Source organism: Vipera ursinii (assembly GCF_947247035.1).
Source record: "Vipera ursinii genome assembly, chromosome: 1".
Classification (NCBI taxonomy): Eukaryota; Metazoa; Chordata; class Lepidosauria; order Squamata; family Viperidae; genus Vipera; species Vipera ursinii.
The window spans coordinates 135,078,895-135,094,344 of NC_139512.1; the positions used below are offsets into that span (position 1 = coordinate 135,078,895).

The window sequence follows — 15,450 nt, forward strand, 5'->3', positions numbered from 1 at the left end:
TTTCTTGCTACAATTGTTAATTGAATCACTGTAGTTATTAAATTAGTAACACCGTTGTTAGGTGAATCTGGCTTCCCCATTGACTTTGCTTGTCAGAACGTCGCAAAAGGTGATTGCATGACCCCGGGACACTGCAACCATCATAAATATGAACCAACATCCAAATATGTCAAGCATCTTGGGGATGCTATACAGTGACCATCAGTGCCGCTGTAACTCCAAACAATCACTATGCAAATGGTTGTAACACAAGGACTATCTGTATATTAAATTTACTCTCCACAGATAGTCTCACTCTTAAAACTCCCAACAGTGTACTGCAAAGCTACATTCCTATGGAAATTAACTTGAAAATAAGTCCCCTGATCCGAGTGAAGCATTTTTCAAAGTAATCTCATCACCCAACAGCAGTTGCAGGTGTTTACTGGGAGTGCCGTTTTTACTATAATGTTTTCACACTTCTCATTTGGAAATAGCACTACAAAAAGCCTCCATAACTGTTTGCAGATGGGCTATTATATAATAATGTCTTTTATGACTTCCCTTAGCCTAACATGAAAACTGAAATGATAAAAAGAAAAAAATGTTACCACTCTTAACAACAGAGCTTTTTTCTGGATCTTACACAGTGTGTGTGTGGGTATGCCATAAGGGCTTCACAGAACACGTCTATGCAAAACATCTAATTCTTTTATACCATGAGGACAAGTTCATGTTCGGATTCCAATGACACTATAAAACACCCAGACGATTCTTCTTTGGGATTACGGGAGATGAAGTAGTAATAGAGAGGCTGCAGATAAGGTAGTACTGGAGAGGCTGAAGAGCAGGTGCTGCAGGCTGTTGCACAGGACAATAAGATCAAAGAAGAAGAAAGAAAGAAATGCTAAAGGCAGCCACTCAGTTGCAGCATCCTAAAATGTTCGTTTTTGCTGCACTCAGGACAGGACTGGAACGCTGGAGCTAGCTGTATGCTAAAATAATAATAATAATAAAAGGAGGCTGCCTTAACTTTCCCAAGCTTCTGTAATTGACCACAGCTCCCACAAGACTGTGCAGAACACCATCAATCCTAAAATCAAAGGCTCTGGCTTGCATTCCCCAAGGGGTTAGAACAGTGATGGCGAACCTTTTAGACACTGAGTGCCCAAACTGCAACCCAAAACCCACTTATGTAACATTGGGCATGGCCTTTGAGTGGGTGTGGCCCATTGGGTGGGCATGGCTCATTGGGTGGGCGTGGCTGCAGTGGTAACGGCAGACTGAGTGGGACTAAAAAGTTCAATCAATCAATTCCAACTCTGCGAGAACTTTTTTTCCCCTGCGAAAAGTTGAAATTGATTGATTGATTGAACCTCTTTTTTGCACATGGCGGTGGAGGCCTAAAGCGAAAAGGTTTTATAAAACCCAGCTGAAGGCGTAGGACTGGGACGACGGCACACATGCCCACAGAGAGGGCTCTGTGTGCCACTTGTGGCACCCGTGCCATAGGTTCACCACCATGGGGTTAGAACCACCAAGCAGATACTTAGATCCTGTGGAAGTCAATCTCTGCTAGGAATCATGTTGAATTTTCTTTGCCCCCTGCTGTGGTGATTTCCCATGTATCCACCTCTTTGCGGGGGGACGCTGTTTTGTGCTACACTTTTGGGAGTCTCCTAAGCCTATGGAACTCTCTGCTACGCAGCTACTTTGTGTCCCTACTGAGAGAGCTTTCTGGGCATTCGGTCCTTCATGTAATTGGGGTGGCTGTTCACATGCAGCCCACTTCAGACCTCCCAAAGCCTCCCCAGCCCCCCTGAGGCACTCCTCACGTACAGTACTCACTTGTGAAGAATGTCTATGAAGTTTCTCAATCATCCAGGTCATGGTTGTCCCGAAGGTGCTTTTCCAAAAGGTAGCTGGACTTTCTTGATTTTTTTTTCCTTTGCAAAAGTTTTGCTTCTCATCCAAAAAGCTACTTGGATGAGAAGTGAAACATTTTGAAAGGAAAAGAAAAAAAAACCCAAGAAAGTCCAATTGCCTTTTGGAAAAATACTTTTGGGATACTTGTTGTTTGGGACTAAACAGTCAGTGTTTTATTCAGTATCCTACTTGAAGAGAGAAGGAAAGTCAATTTATACATTGGCTTGTTAAACTGGGACCTGATCTTCCAAATGTGGCCACTCCTCTTCATAAGAACTGATGAAAAGGGGAAAAGAGCTTGTGCTCATATGTTGGACTAGATGACCTCCAAGGTCCCTTCCAACTACTACTACTACTACTACTACTACTACTTATTATTATTATTATTATTATTATTATTATTATTATTATTATTATTATTATTATTATTATTTTGACTTCATTACTCTGGGTTTATCAGCCACAGAATTAATAATTTTTTAGAAAGAAAACTGTTCCTTCTGAAACACTTCCTATGCTTTTTCCACACATGTACACTCAGCTGCTTCTTATCAGACCATATGGTTGAGGCTGCAGGTCTTCCTCCCATCTCCCAAAGGTCATTCACATACTATCAGATTTCAGCACTAGGAATTACTCAGCTTTCCATTTTCTCTAATAAGCATCTTGCTACAGGTAGTCCTTCACTTGCAATCATTCATCTAGTGACCATTCAAAGTCAGGATGGTGCTGAAAAAAATGACTTACAACTAGTGCCTGCATTTACAATCAATGCAGCATTACTATAGTCACATGATCACCATTCAGGCACTTGACAACCAGCATATATTTACAATGGTTGTACCCAGTGCAAAGTCATATGATCACAATATGATCACAAAGTCAGTGAGGGAAGCTGGATTTGTTTAATGACCGGAGTGATTTCCTTAACTACTACACTGCTTAGCAATGGAAGTTTTGGTGCCAATTATGGCTATAAGTCAAGAACTTATTTCTATTTGTAATAACAACTGAATTAATTTATCAAGAATAGTTCAGTGATATGAATTCTTTTTTAACTTTGTCAGGTACCATTGGCCTTCTGAGGTAGACCAGACAGGAAACATGATGAGCAAATTCTACTTTATTGTATGGCTATATTAACAGAATCTTGCAAGACCCAAAGTACAAATCTCCCACAGTCTCCTTTTTATAAGCTAGGGAGATTCCTTTCTGAGTCTTTTTCTCTGACCATTATGCAGCTATGGGCGGCTATGTCCTCTTTTATCTTATCATTCCCTAGGAGCATCTCTTCTCCCCCCCACACACACACACACAAACATACACACAGGGATCTCCTAAAGTCAATTCTCACATTGCAGGTACTGTATGATACATGATGCTGCAAATGTGGGTCCAGCTAAACTGTTTGGGTTGATATTTACTGGTTGCCAGAAGGTTAAGAAATTGAACTGCATTCAAGAACACAGCCTTTCAACTTGGGGACAATCATGCCATTTGCAAGACAAGTCTCTATTGGACAAGGAAACTAAACTGAAAGAAATAGATCGTGTTTGAAAAATAAAAACAACTATGACAACAGTATCTACTGCTATTTACTGTTTATTTATTCAAGTGTGCATGCGTATGTACAGTATATCCGTATTTAGATCAGATAACTTTTCAGAAATCCTGCTTACCTTGAAAACTGCTGTTGCAGTCCACACATTTGAACCCTATGGCGCTCAGATTCCAGTGTCATTTCTTGTAGTCTTTTTTCACTTTCAAATCTCAAATGTCGCTCTTCCTCCAACTCATGTACCAGCTTCTCGCGCTTAAAAAAAAAGCAAGTGACAAAATTAAGCAGAGTTCAAATGTGTGAAGCTTAAGACTTCACACTGTAAGCTGCTCCTGCTATTGAAAGACAATCATGTAGAAAAAGTGGGTAAAGACTTTTACCCTGCCATCAGTCCCCTTCTACCAAGAGCCTATCAGATGATTAGAATTTCCTTGCTTAACGTCTGCCCTGGTTAGTGAGATCATTCAAATTTACAACAATCCTGAAAAAATAACTTTGCCACTAATCCTTGCACTTGTGACTGTTCATCATCCCTGTGGCCATGTAAAAAAGATTTGGATATTTTGCAAACAGAGAGCATTTACAACCATTACAGTATCCCATGATTGTCATTTAACTGCTTCATAGCCAATTTTCAACAAACAGAATCCATGGAGAAGTCGGCAATCAAATTACAAGTCACAGTTATGTTTAATGAGCACAGGTGATTTGCTTAATGATCATAGCAGAAGTGAGTTCCTTAGTCTGTTGCAGTAACGTGTCTTGCTTAATGACCATATTACTTAGCAACAGACCTTCCCATTCCCAATTCTGGTGGTTAAGTGAGAATTACTAGTAATTTCCTAGCCATCAAAGCTACTGGCCCTGTAAATTGCAAATTTGCAAAAAGTTGGGTAGCATACAAGTTTAATAAATTATTATTGCTATCACCGGGTTTTTTGACTTGCAGAGCTACAATATTTTCATTTAAATGTTTTTAAATATAATAACAAAATACAGAATAAAAACAAAGTACAACCTGATACCAACAATTTAAACAGATTAAAAAGAAATAATGAGAGCAGCTGATTTTTAAAGGAAGGGAAAAATTTGACTAATTATGTTTATTTTTTAATTTCTGGCAGAAAGCCCAATAGTTGTTAAGTACTTCAGAAAGTAAGAACTACTTCAGAGAATACATCCTGCCTTACTACAACTGAAGTATTATAGTGCTATTGGAGACAGCAGGAAATCATCTCCTGAATTTACAGTTTGTAACAGTCGGGTCCTGAGCATCTAAGAACCAAATACAGCCGAATAAAGTCTAATAAAGAAGAAAGAGAAAATATGGCAGCATACCTAGTCAGCTGTTTCTGCTTTGTGACGAATTCAACAAATTTATTTTTTTATGGAGAACAATTAACTCTGTATGAAATTCAAAGCTTTATATATACACTAATGGTTAAGCAGGGGTAATTAGAAATAGAAAGTTCAAAGAAAGATGCAATGAAAAAAGCACAGAGAGTGATAATTACCTTATTATCTGTGCCTAATCATAAAGCAGCTGTTGAATGACAACTGAGATATTTCCAAACCGCTGAGCTGATAAACATACATATGACAAAACTATTTGTCTAAAATATAGAGGACAGAGAGAACTCTCTTAGTAATAAAAATTATCACTAAACTGTCATCGTTCATTTTCTAAATTTTATTTCCTTCTAGTATCATTCTTTACAATCCTACTGACAACCATTAAGTGCACATATTCCTGTATCATAATCAGGGCTTTTTTTCCTCATAGAATGCTCAGAATGGAGTTCCGGCACCTTTTTTGGATAGAACCTTCTGGAGTAGGCAAGGTGGGTTGTATGACATGTGTGAGTTCCGGCACCTTTTTCTTTTACAAAAAACCCACTGATCATAATCAATGGTGAGGTGGTTAAGGTGCTGGACCACAAACCAGGAGATCATGAGTTCTAGTCCCATCTTAGCCACGAAAGCTGATTGCGTGACTTTGGGTCAGTAACTCTTTCTCAGTCCAGCATACTTCACAGAGTTGTTGCTACAGGAAAAAAAAACAGGATATAATATTATCTATGTGTCCTTGAGTGGTACAAAATAAAAGTGGGATATCATTTTTAATAATAATATGCAACTGATTAAGTTGCCAAGAATGAACTCTTTTTAATTTAATTTATTAAAGATATTTCACCTGCCTATCCTATTAAAGTGTGGGAGATTTACAAAACCCATAAATAATAAAAAACAATTAAATGCATATCATCCCATATAAACAGGAAGCCTGAACTAAAATAACAGAATTGAGAAAATTATACAGACATGACAAATACATATCAGGCCCAATACCCAGAATGGCATGTGATGATTCTTCCAATCAGATGTCTTTATTCTTCTACACCTATAGACAGAATCTTGCCAGACTAAGCACTCTATTCTCTGCATTCTTCATATATTCTGAGAACTCTTTAGGGAGGGGCTGTCTTCACTCTCTTTCTTTCACACAAACTATCTGGACTCACATGCTTCTTAATTCTTCTGGAATGCACACCCTCTCTCCTGGGAATCCAGCTAACTACATTATGTCACATCCAACAATAAACTCATTAACTCCAGATGTAGAAACAGTGCCCTGTTTAAGAGCTTTCTGGAACTCTAGGTGTAATGAAATGTGTGGATGACTCTAGGAAAGAATGGGAAGTGAGCTGTTTAGGAAACAATCAGACAAGAGAGACAGAAGCTTAACAATCAGAGAAAGAAACTTAGGAAGGACACTTTCTAATGGGTCAAGCATTTAAAAGTTATGGCAGGAAGTTTGCACTTTCAGACTTGCAAAATTCTATTAATATAAGCCTTATATTATAAGGTAAAGGTTCCCCCGCACATGCGTGCTAGTCGTTTCCAACTCTAGGGGCCGGTGCTCATCTCCGTTTCAAAGCCAAAGAGCCAGCACTTGTCTGAGGACGTCTCCGTGGTCAGGTGGCCGGCATGACTAGACACCAAAGGCCCACAGAACGCTGTTACCTTCCCACCATAGTGGTCCCTATTTTTCTACTTGCATTTTTTATGTGCTTTTGAACTGCTAGGTTGGCAGAAGCTGGGACGAGTAACGGCCCTCACTCTGTTACGCAGCACTCGGGATTCAACCCACCAAACTGCCGACCTTCTGATCGACAAGCTCAGCATCCTAACCCACTGAGCCACCGCATTCCTACTATTAATATAACCTTACAATAAAGTAGAATTAATTCATCTACTTGTGCTTCCTGTCTGGTTTACTTGAGAGGCTGACACCAGATGAGAGAGCACCATCTGTACTTTGGGGAGGGGAAGATATTGTTCTAGAGGGTGGAGGCAGAAAGATGGCAGCATTTAACAGAAGTGACCTGGTGCACACCCACCTTGGAGTGGGCCAAAACACATGGAGATAGGGAGTCCTTCAGATAACCAGATCGTGTTAAATTCATTATTCTTTAAGGTCTCATGCGGTGCTTTACTGTTCTGACTGCAATTGTCTGTTTTTAAATTTAGTAATTTCTGTTGTTGACTTTTATACATTTTAGATGATAATAATATTAATAATTTATTAAATTTATGTGGTACCCAACTACGAGCAACTCTGGGCAGTTTACAATTGTTAAAACATTTCGGAATGAAGAACTATACAAAAAAAAAGGGCCACTCCAAATAGCACAAGACAAAAAAAAAAAAACCCAACAATGGTCAAGAAATCAAACTCAGAGGACAGAGGGAGGGAAGATATTTACTTATACATTTCTTATTTTAAAATAAGTGATAAGCTGTTAAGAGGAGAGCAGCAATTTTGAGATTAATCTATCAAATCGCTTTGCTCTATTGTAAGACTTGGAAGAGATGAAAGACTTGAATCTGCTACATCTATAGCATCACCAGAAAAACACTTTGTAAAGTCAAAAATCTCTGATGAAACTATTGATTTAATGAAAAAATCGACAGGCCATGAAGAATACCAGAAATTTCACTAATAACCTGGAGTATGTTGAACTTTGCAAGACCATAAGAAAATGTATCCAAGAAGAAATGCATCATTTTAAAAACAAAGGGATTAATAGAGCAAAATGCAATCTTATAAATACAAGAAAGAAGGTTTTTACATTAAAACATGATGGCTCTTGTGTAGACCAAGAGAAGAAATGTTAGAAATAATTGGAAGATTCTATTCAGAGAGATACAACGATCAAGATCACTTAGAAGTAACAACTGGCAAAAGAAAGCTCAGGATCGTATTGGTTGGAAACATGCAGAAGAGTCCTTCATCCTGCAGTGAAGAGACAACAGCTAAAAGGATGATGATGAGGATGATGAGGATGATGAGGATGACAATGATATTTTATTTACTGCCTCAGCGTGATGAAAGGTTCTTTCATTCAGTCGAAGAATTTTCTTTCTCCACTGAAAAATATAAGATCTTCCATTTCTCTAACAGTAGAAACCACAAGCCCATCATGAAAAGGTTAGAACTTTAGAGAAAAGTGTGTGTGTGTACTTCGGTAACCTTTGCCCCTGAAAGCTCTAACTTTTTCATGATGGACAAAGATCATGTGTACATACATACATACCTACACAAACACACACACACACACACACACACCATTACCCTGTTGGTGGGCTGCCATGAGTTTCAAACATATTTGATGCTTATAACCTAGATTTTATGAAATACCCACAGTCTTGGATCAAATCTTAGGCATATAATTTTATCATAGCATAAAAAAGCTTTCTTGGTATTAAGACATTATTTGCACAAGCTGTGGTATTATAAATCATACTGGATAATACATTTATAATAGCAGTAACCAAGAGACTAAAATATGAGCCAGAAAAAGATCTCAAAGACAGTGATATATAAGCAGATGTCTTTAAAGGCAGGTTATAAGAGATTAAATGAAATAGCTATGCACGTTGTAAACTACAGAGGAGATAGGACTTATGTGAAGCAAACCTCACAAATATATGGTAGTGTGAATGTTTAAAATGGGAAATAATAATATAGGGAAATAAATTTCCATAAAAGAAATTTAGTGACCTAATTAAATTAGCCAATTAAAATGTATTGTTCCTATGTCATAATTTTGCAAACAGAAAGGATACTTACAGAAAGCTTTGAATATAGAAATGTACAATTTTTCACACCATCAGAATTCTGCAAAACTTAAATCCATTAAAACCAGTGCTGAGGCTCTCCTCTCATGGTTAGGATAGAAATGCATGTTAAGCAAAACTGATGTAATTCCTAAATGATTAATTACATACTATTGTAAACTGGCAAGGGTCACTTGCAAGGTTGATATGGCATTTCTATGTGGCCATTCTTAAATCTGTCATATTCACCAATCTTTCCCTACCAATATATTGTCCATATATCATTTCTTTGAAAAATAGTTGCATAGTAAAAACAATCAGGGAAAAAGAAAGCAATCACAGAGGAATCTTGCCTGCACATTTTCCATAAAAAATCTGTTTCCTATACCCCCTGAAAAACATAGATTTTAGAAACCCCAACTGCCGTGCACCATGTCATCTGGTGTTTTTAAAGAAAGCTTGGAGTAGGTGTCTCTGTAAGATATTTCACAACAGCAAACCCAACACAGGCCATTTTTTTTTCCTCATGCGATGAGGTTAAGTTTTATTTCACTAAGGTTTGGTCTCGGGAGAAATCTTCTGAATGGAATATATATCTCTCTCTAATTTGCAAGCGCAAAACACATCATTTACCTTGAATTTCCAAGTCTTTGTTTTTATCTTTGTATATCAAATTGTGTAAGAAGCTTTCCTTTGGAGGCATAACTCTGAGCATAAGGACAAGAGGAGAGAATTCAGATCAGTTTACTTTGGCCCTTGGCAAAGTACTGCTAGAAAACCAGCACTGATCATCAGTATCAAGTAGCATCATTTTATTTTAAAGGCATCCGATTTAAACTTTTGTTCAACAGCTTTTGACAAAATGTTTTCACTTAGGTATACTAATTTAAACAAACAGAACTCGTCAAAAAATCAACTGCACAGATATGACATACTTTAAAAATACTTAAGAGATAAAGAACTTTATCATCTCTCTTAATGTAATGTACAGGTAGTTCTCGACTTACAGCAGTACATTTGTTGACCATTTGAAGTGCAACAGCACTGAAAATAGTGTCTTATGACTGTTTTTCACACTTTTGACCACTGCAGCATCCCCATGGTCACATGATCAAAATTCCGATGCTTGGCAACTCAGTCATATTTATGATGGTTGCAGAGCCCTGGGGTCACGTGATTACCTTCTGCGACCTTCTAACCAGCAAAATCAATGGGGGAGCCAGATTCAACTGTGTTATTAACTTAACAACTGCAGTGATTCATTTAACAACTGTGACAAAAAAGGCCCTAAAATGGGGCAAAATTCACTTAACAGCTGTCTCACTCAGCAACAGAAATTTTGGGCTCAATTGTGGTTGTAAGTTGAGGACTACCTGTATGTGTAAAGGAAATAAAGTCAGTAACTAACCTATGTTACCCATCCATTCAAGAAGTGTACAATATCAATACAATATCAAAGAGTATGATAAAACAAATGATTATGCATTCTACTGAGTAAATCTGGGCATTTTTCTTTCAATGGACTTCCAAGTGGCCTACGGGTTAGCAAATCTAGTTGGCAACCTTCTCTCCCTGAGTTTTAGAGGCCCTGCAGAAAAAAAAATCTGAAAAGTCATACATACTGAAACTTCAATCTAAATCAAACCTTTTAAAAAGGTTACATTAGTAGAGAAAGTCACAGTAAATACAGTACTATGGAAATGGAAGTATCAATGAACAAAATGAGAGTAATCTGCATTTTAAAAAGGTCCTTAAAGCAATTTACATTAACAATTATGCAAATTTGGAAAAGGTGCATACAAGACGCCAAATGTTAGGAGATTTTGCAAATGGAAAAAGTTATAAAAGTTTTAAGAGATGAAATCTTGATCTGCCAACATATGGAACAGAAAGTAGCGCTGTAAAACATGTTCCACGCATCCAAACAGAAAGAAGTAGATATAAATATTGAAGGATAAGATAATTAGGTTTCTGTTAGTTTTTCACTGTTTATTCATAAGTCTGCTAGCCTTCCCTTTTTCAGCATTAATCTTTATAATTTCTGCAAGAGAATTGGTACAAATGTTAAATGCAATAGCAAAATCAGAATTTTCTTCTAAGTATTTCCTTACCTTTGGACATTCCCTACTACAGTAAAAATACCAATTCTGAAAAAATACCAATTATAAAAATTAATAAAATATATTGGGATTGGCCTAATGGCTGTTTAGGAATCTGATTTCCATCAACATCAGCAAATTTAGCAAAAGCAGTGGATTGCTAGAGTCAAAAAGCTGAAATATCTCAGGGCCTCTTGGTGACTTCCCTATCACTGAGTATTTCTAGTAACATGTCTTTCACAATAGGAGAATTCTGGGTTGTGTCTCACAATACACAATTTAAATTAATCTAATTTCAGGTAGCCCTTTGCTCCCGATCAAGTCCTGTTAAACTAAATATTTATTATCCTGCAATCAATACCTCCTTACAAAAATAAAGCCAGGCATTGACAAATAACCTAGCAGCACACTGCAGCTCTCTTGATAGTAGATTTTGATAGCAGGAACAACCATCACTCAAGGTGAAAGGAACAGGAGCAGAAAGAAAGGATAAAAATGCTTACAGTTATAACATTTTATTATATTAAACAAATACGATCATTGAACCCAGCATTATTAATTAATAGGACTCTGCTGCTTACTGCAGATCCAAAGTGAACTGCTAAAGGTGACATTTATCTTTTCTGTTTTACCCATAACTTACAATAGATTATATTTAAGAAGCCTGAAGTCATAGCAGCTATATTATAAAAATTCAGTTCTTTGATAAGGTAGAATAAGCCCTTTTAAAAAATGCAATTATACCACATATTATGCCTATATGTGATTAAATGATTAAAAATGAAAATTTAAAAACCAACAGCTGGATATTCTTCTTCTAAAACCTCATATTTATATTTCAGCAATCCTTTAACCCTATCTTCCCTCAAATTCCCCAAAACAGCAGACACTGTAAGCATGACTTAAGTTAACAACGTCCCAATTTGCAAAAAAGTATTGGTAGTGACTGATGTCTTAATTCATTATATCAAAAGATTTACACAAACACACACACACACACACACACACACACACAGAGTGAGAGAGTATATGCCTGCAATTAAGTAGATAATTTCATTCTATATGACATTCATCACTACCATTGAACTTCTTGATTGCTGATTCCCTACTAGGGACATCAGGGGACAATGCTACAGTTGCATAGCAACTATTTTTCCACATGTAATAATCAGTGTTGGGATTCAAATATGTGAACAACCGGTTTTCTGTGTGGATGTCGCTTCCAGAAGTCCATCCTGGGCCTGGGCAACAAAAAATTAGCTACCGATTCCGAAGTGGTGCAAACCAGCTGAATCCCACCACTGGTAATAATCCTATACCTCTTGGCTTCCTCATCCCAACTGAATTCATTTTATGTGAATGTGAATATCGTACCCTGTTCCTGAATCTTCCCCCTTTCAATTCCATGCTTCAACTTCCCATTTAAATAGTGCCAATTATCTTGGCTACCTCCTAAATTTTCTCCTACTCTCTTTGACCATTTTCAAAACCTTCACTCTACTCATCTTTGCTTTGAGTTGGTCTTTTTCAGACCTCTGTCTACTCCTCATCTTTTTTTTATCTACCTTAGGTATTCTTCACAACTTTCTGCATTTTTAATCCTAGACAAACAAAATGTTTTCCCTATCCCTCCACGAATCTTAACTGAAAAATACTGCCTGATTTTTACAAATTATAATACTGCTAAACTGATGTCAAAGATGTTCCTCATTACATGTTATTTTTTTAAAGGGCTGCTTTTATTCCTTCAATCAACTTTAATTATTTTCCATCTGTAAATCAAAGCAATGTTTTATATTTTCTCTTTCAGTTCTAACTAATTTCCAGATTATTCTAACAGTTTGTGTCATTAGAAAATAAATCTGTTCAACAGCAGGCAATTCTGCGTACATTCTTTCCATTTGTCTATAAAAGATGCCAAAAAAAGAAATCATGACATCCTAGCTAGATATTTTAGCAACAATGGGCAGTGGATTTTATGATTAATACTTTTAGCCTGTGGTGCTGTTCTTTTCAATCCAAGTAAGTGAATTAAAAGTACTGTTACTCTTTCCAGTATCTGCTTTTATTACACAGTAGCTCAAAATTGCCACCAAGTGGTAGGACACTGACTTTATTCAACTCGTTTGGTTTTATTTACCCAGGAATGTGGCAGAATTTTAATTGCAGTTAAGCAACAGAATGATTGCTGTCAAGCAGCTCTTTTTCTTCCTTCTAAGTGGAGGATTAATCTATTGTTAGAAATTTAGAAGACTAAATTACATATGAAATTACTGTGTATGCAAAAAGGCAAAAACAAAATTTAGAATAACAAAAATGACAAGCATTTAGCTCCACTCTTGCTTTTTCAGCTGTGCAGTCCTGCCAAAGCTAGGAGCATGAAAAAGCATCATTGACAAATAGTAGTTTAATTATGTGAAACAAACAATTGGGGCCAATAAAATTACAGTCAATACTAAAACTGCTTGTCATCTTCCACAGACTAATAAACAGAAGCTATTAGGCGTATTGTCTTCTATAATCTTTTGATTTCTAAACTTAAATTATATATATCAGGGGTCCCCAACCCCCAGTCCGTGGACCAGTACCGGTCTGCGGCATGTCAGCAACCGGTCTGCACAAACAAGCAAAGCCCCATCTGCGGGATGCAGGCAGCACACAAAACCATGCACCTTCCGGTCTGTAGAAAAACCTCTCTCCACAGAACTGGTCCCTGGTGCCCAAAAGGTTAGGGACCTTTGATAAGATATAACAGGGGTGTCAAACTCAATTTCATTGAGGGTCGCATCAGCATTGCGGTTGCCCTCAAGGGGCCAGGTGGGTGTGGCCTGGGTGGGCGTGGCCTACTGGGTGGGCGTGGCTAGAGTGCATATGGCCTACTGGGTGGGCATGGCCAGCTCTACATCATTCGCATCAAGGGTGCCTATGGGGGCCTTGGCAGGAGTGTGACAGATCTGAGGGTCTCTGGCAGAAAAAGGGTCTCTGGGCCAGAGCCAAGGCAGTGGGGGCCGTTCCCTCCCTGTTTCCAGGATGGCTTCACGGGCCACATGAAACCACTTCGCGGGCCGGATCCAGCCCCCGGGCCTTGTGTTTGACATGTCTGAGATATAATGTACTACATACTTTACTGTATCAGGAAACAAAACAAGAACATTAATCCTTTACAGGTTGTCCTTGACTTGCAACACTTTATTTAGTGACTGTTTAAACTTACAATGGCACTGAAAGTGATTTATGACTGTTTTCACACTTATGACCATTGCAGCATCCCCATGGTCAGGTGATCAAAATCCAGCCGTTTGACAACTAACTCATATTTATGATGGTTGCAGTGTCCCGGAGTCATATGATCATCTTCTATAACCTTCTGACAAGCAAAGTCAATGGGAAAGCCAGATTCACTTAACAACTGTGTTACAAACTTAACAACTTCAATGATTCACTTAGCAACTGTGGCAAGAAAGATCGTAAAATGGGGAAAAACTCATTTAACAACTGTTTTGTTTAGTTAAGAACAGGAATTTTGGGCTCAATTGTGGTCGTAAGTTGAGGACTACCTGTATTTGCTGAGTTTAAATTATTCAGGATATTTTCTCCAATAAATGAAGGTATGCAGTTTTGAAATCCATCTTGTAATCAACATTTCCCATTTATTCATCTGTAATACAAGGGACCAAAACTGAAACTGACTTTCTAATCTAATTAATTCTATACTTGAAGTTGTATGCTATATATGCATAAAAATATCTAACAAAATACAAGGCACAATTTTAATGAGCAAGAATGCTTGCATACTCAAATAATTAATTTTTTATCTTAAAACCACAAAGCTACTCAAAAATGAATTTGCAAATGTAATTGAGCTTCTAATAGCTTCTAGAGGCATTAATTAAAGAAGTCTAATTTCCCTAAATTAAACATAAGAAGTTTTTGAGATGAAATAAAACCTAAAAAAAATGTTAGCCCAAAGATAATTTATAGGAAAATATAATATTCACAAATATGAAAGATAAACTCAAGTCAATAGCAAAATAAATGATCTCTGCCTTCATCCACTTATAGTGGGTATTCACTATTATTAGATACTAACAAGCTTTGATATTTTATCAAACTACTATGATTCCACAGGGTCTGGTCTCATCCTGATATACATAATAAAATAAAATGATATAATAAAAGAGCCTTGGTGGAGCAGTGGGCTAATGCCTCCTTAAGTAACACCAGCTGCCTGCAATTAGTGCAGGTTCGCGTCCCACCAGGCTCAAGGTTGACTCAGCCTTCCATCCTTCCAAGGTAGGTAAAATGAGAACCCAGATTGTTGGGGGCAATTAAGCTGACTTTGTAATAATGCCGCTTGGGGGTGTGTGTGAAAGCCCTAATAAGCAGGCATATACATAGAATGAAGGCTACTGCTAAGCTGGTAAGCCGCCCTGAGTCTTCGGAGAAGGGTGGGATATAAATGGAATTAATAAAAAAAAAATCAAGAACAAAAAGTCCTTGAACAGTCATAAATTCATTCATAAGTGCTTGCATAATATGGAGCAACTTCTTAAGAAGTTTGAACTGTCTCATTTATCGGAACCATGACACACCCAGTTAATAGAAACTAGAGAGGTCTATAGACCTAATTTCAAAAAATCTTGGGTCAAATTTTATTGATTCTCCTTTTCTCATTACCTACCCTTGACTCTGGCTGCAATCTTTTGCAGACATTTACAACTGTTGTTATTCCCATCAATGATTGCCTACACTTAATATACTATAGAT

The 15,450-nt window shown here is 37.4% G+C and overlaps 1 protein-coding gene across 1 annotated transcript in view; it reads right to left on the reverse strand.

The window, feature by feature from the left end:
- NCKAP5 (NCK associated protein 5) overlaps positions 1 to 15,450 on the reverse strand; it is a 649,941-nt gene that overhangs the window by 369,302 nt on the left and 265,189 nt on the right. Inside the window, exon 4 of the mRNA XM_083350693.1 lies at positions 3,585 to 3,718. Coding sequence (XP_083206819.1) covers positions 3,585 to 3,718 — 134 coding nt within the window. The remainder of the gene's footprint in view (positions 1 to 3,584; positions 3,719 to 15,450) is intronic.